Source organism: Drosophila mauritiana, chromosome 3L, assembly GCF_004382145.1.
Source record: "Drosophila mauritiana strain mau12 chromosome 3L, ASM438214v1, whole genome shotgun sequence".
Taxonomy (NCBI): domain Eukaryota; kingdom Metazoa; phylum Arthropoda; class Insecta; order Diptera; family Drosophilidae; genus Drosophila; species Drosophila mauritiana.
The window spans coordinates 20143334-20163667 of NC_046669.1; the positions used below are offsets into that span (position 1 = coordinate 20143334).

At 39.4% G+C, this 20334-nt stretch overlaps 2 protein-coding genes across 2 annotated transcripts; one reads left to right on the forward strand and one right to left on the reverse strand.

Moving 5' to 3' along the window:
• Positions 1 to 2855: 2855 nt before the first annotated feature.
• LOC117141473 (cysteine-rich motor neuron 1 protein) lies at positions 2856 to 9184 on the reverse strand. Its single transcript, XM_033304943.1, has 6 exons — positions 9028 to 9184; positions 6814 to 7321; positions 5579 to 5709; positions 3710 to 3906; positions 3518 to 3645; positions 2856 to 3343 (listed from the first exon to the last, which is right to left on the reverse strand). The coding sequence occupies exons 2-6, from the start codon at positions 7158 to 7160 to the stop codon at positions 3325 to 3327; spliced, it is 822 nt and encodes a 273-aa protein (XP_033160834.1). The 5' UTR covers positions 7161 to 7321; positions 9028 to 9184; the 3' UTR covers positions 2856 to 3324.
• On the forward strand, positions 3929 to 5173 carry LOC117141474. The gene is made up of 3 exons (XM_033304944.1): positions 3929 to 4188; positions 4241 to 4561; positions 5018 to 5173. Exons 1-3 carry the CDS (start codon positions 4129 to 4131, stop codon positions 5171 to 5173), a joined length of 537 nt encoding a protein of 178 aa, XP_033160835.1. The 5' UTR covers positions 3929 to 4128.
• Positions 9185 to 20334: the final 11150 nt, after the last annotated feature.

Below are 20334 nucleotides of genomic sequence, written 5' to 3' on the forward strand. Positions count from 1 at the left end.
ACATGATATTCGAAAAACAAAGAACAGAATAAATAAATAAGCCACAGCCACATTTAAATAATTCGACGAGGCATTCAATCTATATTTAAAGCGAAAATTGATCATAAAGTTTGCCAGGCACGTTTCGAAATTAAATCATTTTAGTTGAGCATAAGCAAAGGTTTCGTGCAGTAAAAACAAAACAGAGACCACAAAAAATCATCAAATCTACGGCCATCTCGGCTTTTAAATGATTTTTATAACACTTCTACATGGCAGCTTTTCAATAAAACAAAAAAATCGATGAATTTTATGGCGTGGCAAAAATTTAATGACATCAATCGAACTCCCTCCCCATTGTTTCGCTTTTCTAATATACAAAAAGGCTTTAATGGATTTTCTGTTTCGCCTCGATTCGGTTTTGTATTTCCATTTATTTAAGCATATAAACGTTACCGTAAAAACAACAAACATGGACTCCCTGAAAGCGTGTTAAAAGTAGACTAATGGGTTTTAATTTAAGCCAACGAACCTTGTAAAATACCAAACTTTTCATCCGCTGAACGCAACAACGGAAAAGTCAACCAAATAATTGAATAATTGTATGCCGGCCAGCGAACGAGTGAGTGTGAGTGTTTGATGAACTTTCTCCGCCGTTCATTCAAAATTAAATCACTTTACGCACTTTAGGCTCCGCCTTTCCAGAGCCTCGATAGCGCAGCTCCGAGATTTTTATCTCCATTCAAAGCGGCGCCTTAAACAAACAACAATTTGCCCGTTTTTTGTGTTTTTCTATTTTGTCTACACACAAACGCATGTATGTATCTTGAAGATACATTTGCGTGCCAATGGCGTAATTTACCACTTAACATATCAATTGTGCGGCTATTAATCAAACAACAGACGAGCCGGGGGCTCGGGGCCTCTGACTCTGGATTCCTGCTTTGATTTGTACGCATCGGTTGTCAAACAAGTGAGACAAAAGCTGAAAAGATTTAAAAAACTCCACGCACATGTATACTCGAAGAAATGCGACTTCAATCTAGGATTTTTTGCATTTCATTCGATCAAATATACTTTAACAACATTGAAGGTAAGGTATTTATCTCTCTCTCAGAAATAACTTATTAATTATTATAATTTATTTATTTAATTTTAAGAAGGAATACATTTTTTTTAAGTGCACAATCAGATACTTCTCATATCGTAAACGTCCATCAAAGTCCACAAGCAGCGAGTCAAATCATAATAGGAGCATAAAGAGTAGAATTTTTAACACCTCACTCCTCCGCAGTGGAGCTCTTTTGTTCTGCGCCCTGGATACAGTGGCCCCCCCTCGTCCCATTTGTATTTCACTTATTTTTTATTCGGCCCGGTCTCATTGGCAGTTGGACATCCCATCAGAGGGCGATCGATCGATAAACGCTGCGGCATTCCTCCGGTATTCGCTCCGAAAACTATTCCATTGAGGCTGTCAGATGACGCCGTCTAATTGCTTTTGTTTGCTCCACTAAGGTGCCTAACGAACTCGAGTGCACGGAGCCACAGAAAATATAACAACTCAATTCGAAAAGCGAAACAAATATCTCGAACTCCTTCACTTGATAGCTGGCGATGAGGCTACGGAGTGGCGGGAAAACACTTAAGCGCCAAAGTGTATCTTTGATCTTTTCAAGATGAAGAACTGACCCCACTCGACTGCCGTTGATGGTCGATTTTTGGGCCAAAGGGGCTTGGAATTGGAATTGGAGTTGGGGTTTTAGAACGCTGCTTTATTCGCCAGGTAGTTACTAATGCTTGGAAGCAGGGCAGGTGAGTCGGTGGTTTTCGTGTACTTGCTTAATTATAATTTGCCTATTCCAAAGGTAAGTCACTATACTAAATAAATATATGAATTTGCATTTGTTTATGCGGCTGCTTCCATGAAATTGTTTAAAAAGCTTCGGCTGGCAAGGGAAAAATAATATAAATGGATCATCATTTAGCATTTTGATAACTGACATAACCATTAAAAACTTAATTTTAATAAGCACACGACTAACTGAAATAATTCACTTTATAAAAACATTTATTTCATTAACGATATCTACAAGAATAGGAGAAAACTAAACAATTTCCACGAAGGAATTGGTGCGACACCTAGCGCCTGGCAGTTGAACCTACTGAATTCTACATGTATAACTTACACGTTTTCAACATCCTCTTAACAGGTGCATACCCTACGGATAAAACAATAGTTAGCCATTACCCATTATGTAACTATACCCTGCGAGTAAAATAAATGTAAAATATAAGAAGAAAAATATAAGTAAGTTCATCGTGAAAATTATAAGATTTGGTTTGTTTGTTTTATATGCGACGAATTAAATTTGTTTGGATTTGTTTAAATTTAATTGAGTATTTCTGGCAATTTATTTGCATTAATTAAAAAATACGTATGCAAATACAAACAGCATAATTTTTTGATTTTAATATCAAAAAGGTTGACGAGTAGATAAAAAGTAGAAGTAAGCTTTTTCGACCCTATAAAGAATATATATTCTTAATCCGCATTCAAGTCGATTTGGACGTATGCGTTTGTGCACAAACCACCCAATAAATGGGTTAATTATTTTGTATACCCGTTACTCGTATACTTGATTCGTTGAAAAGTATGTAATAGGTAGAAGGAAGTGTTTCCGACCAAATAAAGTATATATATTCCTGATAAGGAATAATAGCCGAGTCGTTCTGGCCATGTCCTTATTAACGTCGAGATTTCAGGAACTTTAAAAGCTTCAGGGTTGAAATTAGGCATAATTCTATAGAAGAGAAGCCCTTATTATAAACTATTAAGTCCCATAATAAAGACAATCAAGTTTCGCTTTGTTTTCTGACCACTTATATATTTTCGATGCTGTTTCAGTTAGCAAAATTTGTCATTCGGCTTTATTGTTTATTGAATGGCTTGACTTAGGCCTATGGAAAATTCCAACATTTTGCACATTTCGTATTTGTTATTTGTTTAAAGCAATAACATTTTGTAAATGTTTTCCAATTATTGTTTTGTATATTTTCTTTTCGGGGGCAGTAGGAATAAAAATTGCAAATTTATACATACGTACGCGCTTTCTAAAAACAATAAAGTAACAAATGTCTTAGGATACATACATTTTTGTCTTTTTTGTCTATGTCTCATATGTACTTTTTCCTCATGTATATGTATATGTTGTTATATATGTACGTTATTAATAATAGCCATATAATTAGTTAGAAGTAAGCATACTATCTGTACAGAGATTCCACATTTTGTTTTATTGAGTTAAGAGCTGAGAACGCGGAAAGTCGCAGTGGCACATTCAGGCCTCAATCCTTCAAGATGATGCTAAAAAAAAGGGAATTTTGCTATTAAATACAAATTAGAGAAATCACTTCAGCTTTGAAAACCATTATAAAGGGTATCTAAAAGTTCACAATAAGCAATTGAGCAATTGAGACTAAAAAGATGCATACTTTTAGACACCTTTTTATAAGATTTCAAGCCCTTGGTTATACTTACATTCGTTTCTTTAAAGATTTTCGCTTTCTGCGCAGTTTTTTGTATGTGAATTTGCTCGGTGAGATTTTGTAGTCTTCATCGAATTCCTGTTCGAGTTTTATTAGATTTTGAAGATTCAACTGGCAGTCCTGGCGGGAAATCAAGGCGTATTAGAAGGGAAATTTCTGCGTGTGAGTGGATGGATGTACCAACCTCTAGGTTCTTGAAGTGCCAGCGAGAGTCGTCGGGGGATCCCCCATCGCTGGTCAGTTCGCTGAGACAGGTGCGCATAGTTGGCCAGCACTGGCAGCGTTTGTTGGTGATCTCGCAGCCCGGCTCCAAAACAATCGAATCGCTGTCGGAACAATTATCGTGCTGACTGTAGGTCAGGGCGGTCAGGTGCTGCAAATCTATTTCAAACATACAAGCAAAACAAATGCGGTTATTAACACCAATTCGGTGAAAAGGGGAGCATTTCTGGGTCGTATTAATCACACATTAAATGGTAATTAAGCCCCACAATGAACTTTGATTCTTAACGCATCAAAAGAGATTATGGTGGCGTTTATTTTAAATTATGCGAGGCCTATATAAGCCGACCCAAATCCAATTTTTCGCTTTAGTTTGGCATAATGCTGGCCCGGTTTTCGTTTTTCGTGATTATTCTACCTCTGCAATTCGGACTGGCAAAGGTTTGTTGTACTTGCCCCGCCTAATATTTTAAAAAGAAACTCTACCCGCCAGAACAACTATGACATCGCGATCAAAACACTGAGCTGCCAAATTGTAGCCAAGAAATATGTCAATAGCTTGGAATGTCTACTTGTGAGACCAAGGATTGCAATGGTATCTTTTAAATTCAGTTTAAATCAAACCATCGAGCACTTCGACGTGCTTGCAACATTTGATTTGATGAAAAAGGATAAAAGCCGCATGAATATAGCCGATATCAAGATGGACGGATGCAAATACTTGGGATCGATGTACCAAAACAACATCGTTGGCAAATTGTTCAAAAGGCTCAAGTCGGTCAGCAATTTACCAGCCAGCTGTCCTGTTTTAAAGGTTAGTGAAGAAGGCATCCTTAAAATGTCATTCTTAATTTGCTCTAGATGCGGAATATGTTGATGAAACATTAGCTTTCCAGTCATTGTTACAATTTGAGAACTTCAGCTTTTATCAAATTTTTCGATGACAACAAGCCAGGAGAGCAATTTAATGAAATAGGACTTCCGCTTGTTTTTTTGGAGCCAGTCAAACTTTGCCCCTGCCCTGCACAGCAGAATGAAGACAAATATTTTCCCTTGAGATACAACTTTCAATGAATAAAAGCAAATATTTGTCAACATTTCGTGTTGAGGCACTCTCGTCGAACGAAACTAGTTAAAATTGAACAACATTCTGCAGTTATTTCATTTACCATTTTCCATTTTCATTGAAAATTGCTGCACAAGCGGGACGCATTAATTCCCCAAACACGATTATACACAAAACCCGAATTGATGCCATCAAATTATGCAGGGAAAACTGTACGAGATCCGCAACTATACATTCAATTCGGACGAATTCCCGCCAGGAGCTCCGCAGGCCAAATGGCAAGTGCGACTGAAATTGCAGAAGCGATCCGAACTGGTTGCGGACATATCAATTGAGGGCGCTGTGGTCTATAATACGTGATGTTAATGCATAATGGATGCGACTAAATACGAATGCTCCATAACCCAACCATAACCAGCTCGCCGGTGCCCCGCCCACCACGCCCGCCCTTTTCATTATTTTTACAAGTGATAAATGCACGTTGGAAAAAACCTATGTTTCAAAAACCTATAACCTAGCAATAAAGAAAATTGTAATGTATTAATAGCTTTAAATGTACCAAATATGTACCAATAATATCAATAATAACATCCTTAATAATATTATTTTAAGATCCAATCCACAAGTTAAGCTAGATATTTGTACAAAAATAAAGTCCACTCACATACCCTCTTTCTTATGAACATATACATATAATATAGCTCATTGGACTACCCTTTTTTCTGAGTGCACATTTGTAGTGTGTACATAAAACTAAGGACTCACCCATGCACACGCCCAATCCGCTGCTAATGGGCAGCTTGGTCACACACTGCAGGGGCGGCTCACATTGACCGGAAAATCCGCCCGGACCGCCGCAGGATTCGCCCAAAGTTTTGGCGCATATGCGGCAACATCTGCGAATAGTTGGAGGTATGTATATGACATATAGAATAAATTGATGTGGGCATAATCCTCGCAATGGACTATGAATGGAATGAATCCCAGTAGTAATTGATTAGATTCCGTCTTCGATTCGATAAGCGTTAACAATTAGTTAACACTCTCTACTCGGAGTGAGCTGAGCAGAAGGATGCCTGATGTGAATTCCAATCAGTCCATTACGTGACTTACGATGCGAATTGGGTTGGAATTCGGAGGAGACACTCTGATGTCTGACGCTCTTAATTATATCAATGCCAATTATTAAGATCGTGGTGAGCTTATGAATTTGTGACCATTTCATGCTTAGTTAGGTAATAGTAAAAACGTCACAGCTCTCTGCGAATCATTTAAACTAAACAATTTATTATAGGTAAAGTAGAATTTAAGTACGATTCAAAACTATAACCATGTCGAATAATGATCTAATAGGCATTGTTATATCAAAGTTTGCATCTTTGTATTATTCAAATAACTTGTAAATAATTAGTATATTTATTCAATCATAAAATCATGGGAGTTTAACACTAGTATAATTTGGTCTATGTGTATACATAAAACAAAAACGTTGATAACCCTGCGGGTAATCATCAAAGCATCAGAATTACGCACTATTAAATTGTTTTCTATTGTTTTGACCACCATTGTTCAACCAACGTTAATATAATGAAAATAAGGCTCGTTCGTGTGTTAGGCAATCAGAACAACAAAGCTTTGTGCATTAAACCTAATTTTGAGTCTGCCTATTTATTTTGGAAACTAACATTTTGGTAAAGGAACAAACCGAAATTTAAAATTAATTTAATTGGCTTGATAACAACACTATAGCGCGAAATGAAATGGGGACACTGTATAAATAATTAAATCATAGAATGATTTTATGATTACTGGCGTACAGAAAATTGTATTCCATTATACCAAAAGTCAGAAGCTTAGAACAAAATGAAAATTTTAAACAGAGCTCGACCGCTGGAATAAATCCTAATATCAATTTCTTTGGTTTGGCTCACATACAAAATGGATGGCATGTGCAGGCCGGAATATATCGTTTTAATTGGAGCTCTGGGAGCGGGACTTACTTGCAGGGATCCCACAGCATTAGTCCTTTTCCGGGGCAGTCGGGTGAGCGGATCACGTCGCACTCCTTCGGATTGCAATAGCATTTGAGGCCATTTACCACGTGGTTGCTGCCGCCAGATGCTGCCATAACCAGGAGCAGATAGCACCACAAGTAGATGAGCAGCGCGCTCACGTTCAGGCGGCCAAAATAACTTCCGTTCGAGCGCATCCTAAGCGGAAGCTTGGCATTGTTGTGCTGCTGTTTGCCAGCGAGCCCCCTCTTCCGCTCCCCCTGCGACGACCTTGTGCGTACATCCTGCTCCAGGACCACGCCCCTCCGCCCCACGCCTCTGGCACTTCCGCCCATTTATAGGCAATTTTTATTGCGCCCTGTTGGCTGGCTCTACGGTGCGTTTGCGTTCCACTGCCTCCAATGATGATGATGCTGCTGCTGACGATGAGGATGCCTGGCAAGGATTCTGGCCCTGGATTCGACTGCGGGTCCGGCGCAGACAATTTGCATGTTGACTGCAAAGAGCAAGAGCGTTTCTAGATGATTAAAATGCCATAAACTGCGGACAGGAGCTCTGTGCCCCATCCCCAAATAGCTCCAGAATTGGCGTTTTACAATTGAAAATTTGCGGAAATCGCGTGCCGGTCTAATTTCATTAAAATTTCATTGACGCCTGCCTACTTTCGATGGTCATAAATTTGTAAAATGGTTCCGCAATGTGTTTCGCCAAATTGAAATATCCTAAAATGGTGACACTTTATGAGCTAATCAAATTATTCATTAATAACATTTATGCAACATTTCATTTAAAACACAATTTATTCCATTTCTTTTTTTTTTATATTATGGAAATGTAATTTTTCCGAAAGGAATATGTAAAATTAAAGTTTTCAAGCGCTGGAATAAATTAAATATGAAATTAAGTGCATAGCTTTCTACCAATTTCGTGTTGAGCCATAAATTAGTAATTAGTGGCTTACAAAACTTTTAGATGAAAAAAAGCGAAAGTGGAGTTTTGACATACACAATGTACATATATAAAAAGACATAGCTAATACTAAACTTTTTAGGGCATTGAATTAAACAAAAAAAACTTTAACTTATTTTTGCTTACGGACTTAAATGAATTGCGCCTTAGTGGGAGCGAGCTAATCCAAATTGCATTTTTATCGCATTTTAACTAATTAAAATTAAAACGGATTCGCATAAGCAAATTAATTGCCTTTTACATAAAAACAACATATTAACAATCTCATAGATTAGCGAATTATTGCCCTTGTGATGCCAGAAAAACTTTGTTAATGTATAACAGAAAATATGTAAAGGTCAATGTGCTGCTTCCTGCTATTTCCACAGAAAATGTTTTTTAATTGACTGTGAAAACTTTCACAGAAACCTAATCAGATTCAAATTAAAAAGTAATTTTTGAAAGCAAGCTCGACGTCCATCAGTCCATCAAAGTTTCCGCAACCGTTGCTCCCAATTAAAGTTTTCCAATTCAACTTGGTGACACCATCGACATTTTTTTTAATCAATGTCTGCTCAAGCTGGCTTCAAATCGCACTCCGGCGACTCCGCTGGCTTAATTAACCAAAACGTGGTCAGGGCCAAAATCAGAGCCTGGAAAATGAACTCGCTGCCCATACACCACAAAAAAACAAAAAAAGGAAAAATACATCGAAACAGAAAACAGAACTTCGGAAATTAATTTCAACGAAACCCGAAAAAGTATGCCACATGCCAAAAAGTTGTTGAAAATTCAACACAGAAAGAGACGGAACGACGCGTGTGCGAATGAGACAGCGTGATGGGGAAATCGAATTTGTTGGAACACATGCCATACTAATTTGTATTTGAACGTTTGATGTTCTGTGACTACTCCCACTCTCACAATCAAACGGAAGAGTCCAGGCTTACAACATATTTTCGGAATTGTTGCTCACTCTATTTGCTGGGAAATCAATGGAAAAATAATAGGCTTTCGGCAATTGCAACTTGCTTTTCGATCGCTGTTTTGTGTATTTTCTCTATTTTTCGGATGCGTATTGCTTTCACTTTGCCTTGGCCGAAAGGACACTCGAAGCTATTGCCTTGGCTCTTGTTGTTTTTCCAGTTGCCTGTCAACCACTTTCAATTTGGCATTCAATTGTTGTTGTGTTTTTTAACAACGTCACTGACACAGTCACAAATCCTCCACACACACACACACACAGGAGCACACCTCGTTACACCTAACGATAGACGTTTAGGACTAGCACTCGATATACTATATTCGCTATAGTAGTGCCGTGGTCCTTGTTGTTGTCGCTATCCTGACGCTAAACTTTCGGTTCCGACGGTTCCCAATGAATTTTTCATGCGCTTTTGTCTGCCGCACGCGGCCATTTGAGGCAAGAGACTGAACTAACCTGCTGCCGCCGTCGCTGCACAGACCATTTGCCAGTCAGAACGGACATATATCGCTCCGATTTCGGGATTTTCCAGTGTTTTTGTTCTTGTTTCTGGTGTTCCACAGAGGAATATCCCACTATTTCCTCTCACCACGCAGGCGCTCTCGCCGTTGAGCCTGGAAGGCAGAGTCATCAGACGCAACACGCGAAGGACCCTCGTAGTACTACTGAAATTCGGGTTCACACGGTGGCAGATTTCCGAATAATGACAGTGAGGAAGGTATGAGAAAAATTTCCCATTTTTATTTTAAACGGAAATATTAAGTCTTAGTGCCAATATATGTTTATAGTTTGTAACCGAATATATATATTAAAATATAACTAGCAGGCTTATCATTATTTTGTGTTATTTTTGTAGCTCTTTTAGGTAATTAAATACTTTTTATCGGGCTAGAAAAATATTGATTTAAAGAATTGAATTTCAAATTTTAATAATAAATTGCCCGAAATTTCACCCACTATTTTTAAAATCACAACTTTCGGCACCGCATAAACACCGCGTTAGCGAAGAGCTCTTGATGATAATGGCGCGACGAGAGCAAACAGCGGATGCAGAAACATCCTTCAAAATATAAAGTCATTTTTGTTTATTATAATTACAAATAAAGAGCAGGATGCAGGGGCTTAAGACTAAGCTGATTTTGGGAAGGGCGTAGCCGAGATTCTCTGACAGGGCCTATCGCGAAAGCGGGCTAATGGCCAATTTAAAAGTATGAAAGTCAGGTCGTTTGTCTTGTGATTATTTTGTATACGTATTTTTTAAGCTGCTCGCAGTTTAGGCCGCAACTTTGATGATGAGACAGCCGTAGCCATGTCAGCTGCTAATAAGCATCGCTCTAAGCAATTTGCCTCCAATAAAAGCCACACACCGCACGGGCCTATCGAGTAAAGTCCGCCCCCTGCCATTTAGGCCCCCCTAACTGGCAAAAAGCGGGGCAAAAAACTTGCAACTTTTCCAATTAGCGTAAAACAGACGTTTGAGTCCAAAAGTACACGAGAGAGTTCAAGTCCGAGCTGCAGAGATGTGGGTGCCCACGTACGCCCACCGCCACCCCACCAAAAATTTCCACCGAAGATGAGTCCGATGCCACAGCAAATGTTGCGTAAAACAACTGCGGACCGGGGCTGCCGAATATACCCATCCCCGCCGAAGCCCCCACTGAGTATCCACCCAACACCCCTCACCCCTCAGATTTACAATTGAGCAAAAGAGCAATCGGGAATTATGAGCGGGCAAACTTTTTCAACAGCAATAATGGAACGTAAAGAAAACACTCAACCCACAAAATGTAAAAATGCAAAAAATGGGCAAAAAACAACTGAACCGAAAATATGAAAAAATCGGTGCAGTGTGGAAAAAATTGGTAATCAATGCGGCGTTCCAGTGGGAATCAAAACATCCGGTTAAGATAAAAAAGATATATATATTTTAAAACAACATGTTGACTGCCCATAAAAAGTTCCTATTCATAATATTTAAATGCAGTAGAGTTTGTACAAATGAAAATCCAAATAGCAGGAAACGTGTATATATTATTAAATAATATTTTTGCTTGGCATTATTTGCATAAATACTTTCAGTTAAAATTAAACATTGTTACCTTCGCCAGGAAGGTACTTTCATCCCTTAATTTATTTGTATAATACAAATATGATATTAATTTACTTTCTTGAGATTTAAACGTACGTGTTTAGTAGTGTATCAATTTGACAATAAATTGAAATGCAACAGCACGCCATTTAATTTATAACGATTTTTTTCCCGTGCGGTTCGATGGCCAGGCAAAAAATATGGAAAACTTATGCGCTCAACTTGATATGCTGCAAAAAGTAAATGTGCAACAATGGTGGGTGGGTTGTGGGTGGTGGGTGGCAGCAGTAGCTTAAATTGTAAGTGCCCCACCCCAAAGAATTCAGCATTTCGGCTATTAATTCTTGAACAATTGCCAGAGGCAAAAGTTTGCTTCACTGGTCGGGGAAACAAGTAAAAGAAAAAAAAAGCAAGAGTGGCAGAGGAGAAGAGACTTCCCGCAGTCGGTGCACACATTTATTTTCAATGTTTCATTACTTAACAACTTTTTGATGACAGTTTTATTGGCATTTAAACAAAAATTGAAGTGTTCTGCTCAGCCATACATATTTTTCACAATTTTTGTTCGCTTTGTTAGGTTTTTGTTTTCTGAGTACGTCATAAAACATTAAACACGAGAAAAACGCACACAAAAAGTTTTCTACGATTGGAGAGGCTGCGGCTGGAAAATGAAACCATCAAAGCCGGGCGGAAAATGGCGATGGAAAGAAGGTTTTCATGTTGCCATCGACGGCGCGCTGGTTGGCTTGTAATCTGCATTATATTGAGGTATTCAGACTCTGATAGAAGCAACACCCTCTGCGAAAAGTTGGATAAACTTTGATGCACAAACACAAAAATGTGATTCAAATAAAGTTGCACAGCCTGAGTACGCTTCAGAAATAACTAAATGTTAACTTCAAGAGGCAGAGATAAAATCAAGACAAACTAAAAGATTTCAATAGGAGAAATAAATTGAGATATTCGGCAGAAGTACAAGAAAAATCCGTCCGCACTTTTAAGCTTTATTTTCGTATTGATTTAATGATACCTACTTCAAAAGACATAAAATATTTTTCAAATGTATTCCACACACTTGAAATGGAGAAAATAATAAAATAATTGGATGTGGTAGGATAGCTAGTGGTTTTGTATTTTAAATAAATTGTTTAGCCAACGCTATATATTTTAAAATCAATATTTCTTCGATTTCCGAATATTAAAGTCATGTGAAAATTGCAAGTGCATCTTTGAAATGATTCTACATGTTTTAAAGTTTTTAAACTTTTTATTTTCGATTGTCCACTAATCAGCGTTGATCCACAGCTCTCTCATATCGTCCTTTCGACCAGCCAATTAGCCATTATTTCGAAATAAATTTGAATTACAAATTAATGCAAGCCAATCCTGGACGAGGAAAAATATAAAAACCAAATTTACGCAACGCCCACACAATTTATTTGAGCAATTTTTTAAGGGATTTCTTCGGGGTAATTTGCGTGTTTTTTTCGCCGCTTGGATTTTACTGTCCTCGGATTTTTAGGGGTTAGGAGTTTGCGGATTGGGGTGCGGAAAGTCCGCAACGGCCGAGTAATTTGCCACTCGACCATTTTAAATTACATTAGCTGAGTCGCGGGCAAGAAGTTGGGAGTTTTGGAGGGGCAGAGTTCTGGCCAAATGCATATTTTGCGTTTCAATTACTTTGGCGGAGGGAGAAACACTGATGGCAGCGGATGGCCGCACTAGCGGATATTTTCACCCCCAGACAACCGCATTTTCCTTAATGAAATTTGCATATAAATTGCAGGACCCAAAGTTGGAAGTTGAAGGTTGATTTCGATTATTTGATGGGCGACTTTCATGGAGTTCATCGCAACGCGAGCTCGCCATCATCATCCATTGTTCCATCTTGTTTTTTACCCGTCGTCGTCTGTTGTTGGCTTCTTTCATTCCGCACGGGATTTATTCTTTACTTTTTAGGTTGTCAAAATGTCGACTTGTTTATCTTTTACATGACGCAACACTGTGGCATCGCTATCATCATCGTCATCATCATCATCGCCGCCGCTCCGTTGCAATGTCATACGGATCCGGAGCGTTGTGGCATGCCGCACGCCAAGTGGAGCGCACTGCTGCAAAAGTATGCAACTGCATTCTCCCTCCGCCACATCCCCCCCCCCTCGAAAGCCACGCCCCTTTAGCGGCCCCAACAGCCACGCCCCCTTGTCGTATAACCAAGCCCTGGAAAATGAGTGAACTAAAGCTGGCTGGCTGACTGAGTGGCATTTAATGCACAGCTAGGACAAAAAGTCGGGACAGCCGGAGATACCTTCAACCGCAGAAATGGCAGCACACGCGGAATTTGGCTCTTGCACGTGGCCTCGAATGGCAACTTTAGACGGGGAAATGTCCTGGCAGGATATCCGCCTTACCCATCCCCATAAAATTTGATCTCTGGATTAAGAAGAGCTCTACTTTTTAATAAGCTGAGGGGTTCAACTTCTTTCAAACTCAGTGATTTCAGACATAGGTTGAAAGGTTATTAGGAACTATAAAAAAATAAAGAAATCGTTTAGGTTTTAATATCTCACCAATGAATCATTTGTAAACATCTGGAAGACTGGGAACTGGTCCACTGTTTCATAAATTTGTTATAATTTCATTAAGAATATAAAAAGGGGAATCACACCCAGACTTGCTGACATGTGAGCAAATGACAAAAAGACAACTTGCCATAAACTCTGCCTAACTGCAAAAACTAAGCCAGAAATCCGCTTATGCTCGCTGTATGGAATTGCTGAGAATATTATTTTCTATCGCATAAAACACAACCATCGAGGCCATTTTAAATCAAGATTTTGTGACGTTTTAAGGGCAAATAACACGCTCGCCTGCCCGAAAATCCCTTTGTGCCGACCATCAAACGCAGGTGTTCTGGCCAGGTGAACCATTCTACCCGAGGAGGAAACGCTCACGCCCAGGTGGCATCAATATTTGCCAAAGGGTTTGGCTCCTGATTCCGCTTTTCCGCCTGCTGCTGATGTTTCCGTTGCCTGCGGAACTCCCCGTAATATGTAACGTGTAATATAGATGCCATCTCCCATCCCATCCGATCCCATACCATCCGCTCCTTTGTCAACTATGTCATATTTCATTTCGCTCAAGTCCTAATACCTTAGATATGCAAACACACACGGAGGAGCCACATTGGAGCGGCGGCCAGGCCGGAGCACTTAATGTCGAGCCCGTTCCGTTGATTTTGCGAGCACATGCAGCCAAAAGCCCACATCCAACATCCACGTTCCCGCAGCCTGTATCCGTCCGCATCTCCGGCATTTGTACGCTTGCTCCAGTTTTGAGCATGCAAATTCCGGGCCAGCTCCTTCATGCCTGGCCACACATGTCGGCCAGACTCCGCCTCCGCCCCCACGCCACCCACTACACTGGGAAAAACAGTTTGAAGATTGTGGGACTCCTTGCAACGGGCAGCCAGCTATTACCTCTTTGTTAGACGTAGAGCTCTCTAGGTATATAAGCCAATATGATTCATAAGTACTTTACATTAACCTTGAAAAGGACATAGTTCACTGAAGATTTTATCATTAAAATATAATAAAGAAAATATTTTTGTGCAGAATTAATAGAATGCATGATCCAAATTGGTGGAAAACTTAATTTTCCTCAGTGCGTACTCTCGTATTCTTGTAGGATCCTTATGGTTAGTCAACATCGTCATCGAGTCAATGAGCAAATGAAATTTATTTCATTATAAAACAGGCTACTTTTCTGGAGCCGTGGACCAAAGAGCGAAGAAGTAGACCAGACCAGACCAGACCAAACCAAACCAGACCGCACAAACATTTGTTTTAGCCTAAATGCCCCGCCCATTCCACTGGCCGCCCTTCACCGCATGCCATACCAGGCAGCCGCAAGAAAATTTCATTTTGAAATATGCTTTCTGAAATTATTCCGCTCTTATATGACAGGCGGGTTGAAAGCAAAAATTGCAATATTAATTTTGTGTACAACCGAACAAGAGGCGAAGGGCCAATGCGGCAGGCCGACCCTTTGCCCCGAGTTTTCCTGCTTTTCCGGGTTTTCCGCCCCTCCGGACTGCGAAAACAATGAGCCAGGAGCCCCATAATGGAATTTGGTGGTAACGGCCCTTCGGGGTCGACTTCTCCATCCGGACTACCTCGGCGGCAGTTGTCTTTGTCAAAAAAGACGGAACGGAGTCAAGGCGGAACGGAAACAGGTTCCGGAAACGGTTAGACAAGCGACGGAAGATGTAGATCCTTCTGTTAACTTTATTATGGCACTGCAGTCTGTGTGCGGCTGGATTTGCGGAGATGGAAAAGAAGGGGGTTTTCCAAACACTAAATTTGTTCGGACAAAAGTGTCGCCTGGGAATTAGGCTCATCAAGGCTTGATGTGCCACCAGGATTCAAAGTCCGCAGCCAGAACTCATCCAATTGCGAAAAAGCGAGCGATAAGACCACAGCGGGCAGTCGGAAATCCGACACTTCGTTGTCAGAAGTACTCCTTTGGGTCTTGGGATTGATTTAAGATAATTACGGATGCTCTATCAGCACTTTATAAAATATTACAATTATTAAACAACTGACTATGTAAAATTATACAATCAAAACAAACAATATTTTTATTGCGTAAATTTAGTAATAAAGTTCACAATTATAAATCCACTGTAAATACTAACACTGCTCTATTCCCAGCGCCGTAGTTTTCACTTTTCCGACTTTTCCCCAGCGTGTCTAACATTTATTCTGAAAGATGGCAAGAAGTGCTGGAAAATAAGTGAAAACAAAGCAGACAGCGAAAAGAACGCAGAAGATGGGGCTAAATCTGGTGTTGGCATTGGTTTGGCTTTCTGCGAAAAGGTAATCAAAATAAATGAGCGACGCTTTTTTCGTACCGCTGATGGAGGGCCGAGAAAAAGCAGGGGGAAAATCCGTGCTGGACCGCAGAATATAACTCGTTAGCCGTAAATGATGGCCAACAGAAGAGCAGCCAAGGGGGCAGCCAAGTGATGGCCGAAAAAGGGACCGCGATGAAGACGGGCTCCCTCGAAATTATGAATTGTTTGTCTAGTAGGTGTCAGGTGCTTACCTTGTGCATCTAGCCGTAATCACTTTGGTAATCGCTCAAATGCACACACAAAATGATGTTGGAATTTTCCCCAGCGTTTTTTCGACCTGCACCTCGTCTCCATCATCGTCTTCTTACACACTGTCACTGTCAAGTGTCTCTTTTATCCGCCGAGACTTTCCCGCCAAGTTGAAAATGGGCGGCCAAAAGGTGGGTGAGTGGCTGTGCGCTTCGGCTTGTGACCTTGGTGTCAGCCCACATGGGAATAGAGTGTGCCACCAAATAATTGATAATAATGGTTTTCTTAATAATTCATCGCATAAGGGTGGCAAAGAATTTGATGAGATGGTATTTAATTAATATGATATTGTATATGCCTGTACCTTAGGAAATTTAGTTTAATAATGTACGCTCTTTATAAGATGGAAACATAATAAATAAATGAGATTTTACTTGAAAATTATTTATTCTTCTACTGTACTGAAACCGAAACAACTTTATTAATATCGAAATCAGCCCTTTTATTTCAAAATTGTGCGAATCCTAAATTACAGAACTTTGCTCCTTTTTTCTTGACTGAACTTTTTCGTCCTTTAACCGTTTTTTCACATTAACAATTCCCTTTCCCATTTTGCGTTGGGTTTTTAACCTTTTTAGGCGCTTCACCCCGCTAAGCGTTTCGTTCAACTTTCCCCTTTTGGCTTTATAACTCACTCAAGTAAGGTTCCACATCTTTTCCATTTTACATTCCCCCTTCATGTCTTTACCCACTTTCACTCAACCAAGTTAAGTAGAACACGTTGATTTGCTGCTTTTAATTTGTGCCCACCTTTACGTAGTCAAATTCATCTTGGCCCACTTAAGTCCATGACTCGTACATCCATCCAATCCAGGCCACATTTTGCCTTCCTTTTCTTTTGCGTTGGCTCCCACTGATGAAAAAACTGGAACTTTAGCTAACAGATTTCTTGACACCTCGCAGTTTCATATAGTTCCGCCCATAAATTATCATTTGGCAGCTACACCAGCTCCATAGAACACCGAAACTGACACGCCTCCTCCTTAAACATCCTGCTGTAGGATCCCAAAATGATAACTTTTTTGGTTTGGGGAAAGGCCAAGTCAATGGGGTTGGATTGTAGGGGATGCACAACATTATATGCCTCTCACTACCGCAAGTCGTTGGCTCTTATCAGCGCTTCCTGCGGGCCGATTTAGCAAAAACAGTCGTCTAAATGGATCCCAGTTAACTTGGACTTGGCACTTAGAAAAAATATTTCTTCAACTAATCTTTTGGATAGACGGTACAGTATCCATACAGCGTAGCATAGCTAGCTGATCTCAGAATAGTGCTCACCGAAAATATATAATTTATAGAAATATACATTGTATGTAATAGTTTATTTTAATCTGCAAAATATTTTTAGAGCTACAATATACATATCTACATATATACAGGAAATACCAATAGCAAGAGTGGCACTTTATTTTTACTTTTAACTCTTTAAGTACATATACATATGTATATTGAGATAAAAGTAAATTGGGGGTTTTTGCATGAACTTTTCTATGGGCGCTATCCCATTAGTCATTTGAAATATCTTTTCTCATAAGCATTCATATGGAATCCAAAGTGTTGAAACTGAAAAACAGGCATATAATGTATGTTTAATTCAAATCTAGTTTGTTTTAACATTTTCTTGCAGTGTCATTTCGAAAACGCCGAAGTTTGAAACAGGACCAAGTAGTCCTAACTGCGCTTTAGAATGATTCTGAGGCGCTGGCGACAGAAGCCGACACGTTCCTTAGCCCCTTATCATCGTTTATTGTTGGCTCGTGTTTTATTTTTGGGAGTTTTTGGGCTGCAAGGCGCAACAACTTTCACCCAGCCTTGGCTCGTTATTATCCTATTAGGATGTGACGGCAAAAGTTTTCATCCAGTGGAATACACAACGCCACCAGCAGCAGTACCATGCCAACTGCGTGCTTGCTGCGTGGCCCACATGTCGTATACATAACGCTTTTTATATACTTTTGCCGCTGAGCCGGCTCAAAGACATTACAAGCTCGTTAAAGTGAAATCAATGTGGTTGTCTCCGGGTTTTTGCTGCTATTGCCGTAGCTGTTCATTTTGATTCCGTCCGTCCGTCCGTACGTCCGTCCTATTTATTTAGCTATGTATTTTTATTTCATTATACGGATTTTTCCTGCCTTTCTGCTGTTATCTGCTGGCAGTTTATGCGACAACAACACTCTGGCTAACTGACCATGAAAACGGCCACGAGGAGTGGAAATGCGGAAAAGCAGCAGGAAAAGCGACAAACTTAAGTAAAATATACCCGCACTCGCTGCAATGTCAGAGAAAATCTAATGGCGTCGAGATAGAGAAAGTATCCGATTTCTTCTCTGGCTTCGTTAATGTTCTTTTAGAAAGAGAAAAATGAGAAAATAGTAGAGTCAATGTGATTTAGTACTCGGAACTGCATGTGGTAAAGGTTTAACTGCATTAAGTCTGTAGAAATTAAAGCAAATAACAATAATCGCAATAAACACATAAAAAAGAGATACAACTTAATTAAATAATAATAAATATTTTTGCTAAATACATAATGCACACATAAGCAAAAACGCATATACACATACAATTTTTTTCAGTATTTTAAACTATTGTAAGCTCATTAAACGAAAAGAAAATGGGAATAGCCATTTACTTTTCATAAATATTTCACATATAAAATGTTATATGCATATTTTTGTATATTTGCACAAATGGTGAGTTAGAAACATTTTGTTTAAATATAGAAATGACATTCACTTTATCAGATCAAAAAAGGCAGGTATGATGATATTTGATCGTTAATTTCAGAACAATTTAAGTTGTGATATAGTGTCATCGAATTAATGGCAGGGTAATTAAGTATATATTAAATGTTTTGGGGTCATCATGAAGTGTTTTAACCTGTTGATGATAATGACAACATTTAACGCACCTCAATATCATACTGATACTGACATCATGATATAATGAAAGAACCAATTATCTTGAATTGCATATAAAAGGCAAACAGTTTCAGGCGTAAGCATTCCGACTTGAATAAGTCCGTTTATAATATCCAAATTCCGCATTCCCCCAATTCGAATGACTCCCAGCCAGATCGAAACAATACATTTATGCCAGATCTGTAAATATGCAAATCCAATAATTTCAGAAGCAGTATTCCCTTGACATTGTTGTATCTGACTCCAGACACTTGCAACAGATACCAACCTACGAATCCGAATCGGAAAATTACTCATTCGCCAACGCGCCGCTCACTTAGCAATTAGTCACCTGAACAATCTGCAAGTACAAGCGGATTATACTGACTCCCAAATAAACGCATGCGAAGATCTCTGCAGTCGCAAGTGGTACACTGAAAAAAACGATTCTTAAAATATTTAACTTTATATCACAATAAATAGTAAGTACAATTTCAAGTAGCAAAATAATTTTTAAGTTAAATTTGAAGGCTAAAATAATGTAAAATAAATTGTATATATTTTGATCTGTTTCAAATTTTATAAATTTTAAGTAATTCTTATTTTTAATATCAAATAATCGAATATTCTTTTTCGTATGTCATACTCATAGATTTCTCAGAAAGATCTCAGCACATCAAGGCTTTATAAATGGTTAAAACAATATTATTAAAACGAGTGAAAGCATATTTTGAAGTGCATAAGTATGTAAATAAATTGCTGGCATATTTTGCATTTTACATTAATCCGCAGCTCTTCTGCTGATTCGATGGGCGTGAGCGGGTGTTGTCATGATATTCCATTTCGCAGTTAGCACTTCACATTTAACATTTTGCATGGCGCACACGCCTTGGCCTGAAAAAGCGGAATGAAGGCAACGATCTTTACGCTTTTCGCCAGATTCTTCGGTTTCCCAGATACAATTAATATGCGTGTGATCGATCGCCGCTGCAGTTTTTGCGAATTTGCGTATACGGGAATTTGTGCACGTGATGCACTCGCCGAAATTCCATCTGCTCACTTGCTCTGAAAATTTACGACCTGTTGTTTTTGACGTTGATCTATGCTTTTTGCCTCCAATCAAACAGCTTTGAGAGAGAGAGAAAGCTTCTTGCGGTGAGCGTAAGAAGGCTTGAAGAGCGAAGATCACAAGAGAAGACTGGTAGAAAAGAAGCCGGCTGCCGGCCAAAGATCAACAAAAAAAGATTTAATGCATGGCTGCGAAGAATGCGGGCCAAAAGAGAGCGAGCTTTTCTCCCGATCGTGAGATAACGCTCCATTCTCTCCCCCAAAACCGCGAACGCTCCCCCCTTAAGAGAGCGTGCCCAAGCGATTCCCACAAGCTATAAAGTTTTTGTGGATCGAGCTTGGAAACTCAGTTGAA

Excerpts from the sequence above, each read along its gene's own strand:
- LOC117141474 (XM_033304944.1), top strand. The coding sequence starts at position 4,129 with ATGCTGGCCCGGTTTTCGTTTTTCGTGATTATTCTACCTCTGCAATTC. Across the intron at positions 4,189-4,240 it reads TGCAATTCGGACTGGCAAAG|AACAACTATGACATCGCGAT; the intron begins GTTTGTTGTACT and ends TCTACCCGCCAG. Across the intron at positions 4,562-5,017 it reads CCAGCTGTCCTGTTTTAAAG|GGAAAACTGTACGAGATCCG; the intron begins GTTAGTGAAGAA and ends CAAATTATGCAG.
- LOC117141473 (XM_033304943.1), bottom strand. The coding sequence starts at position 7,160 with ATGGGCGGAAGTGCCAGAGGCGTGGGGCGGAGGGGCGTGGTCCTGGAG. Across the intron at positions 5,710-6,813 it reads ATGCTGTGGGATCCCTGCAA|ATGTTGCCGCATATGCGCCA; the intron begins GTAAGTCCCGCT and ends AACTATTCGCAG. Across the intron at positions 3,907-5,578 it reads CGGATTGGGCGTGTGCATGG|ATTTGCAGCACCTGACCGCC; the intron begins GTGAGTCCTTAG and ends TGTTTGAAATAG.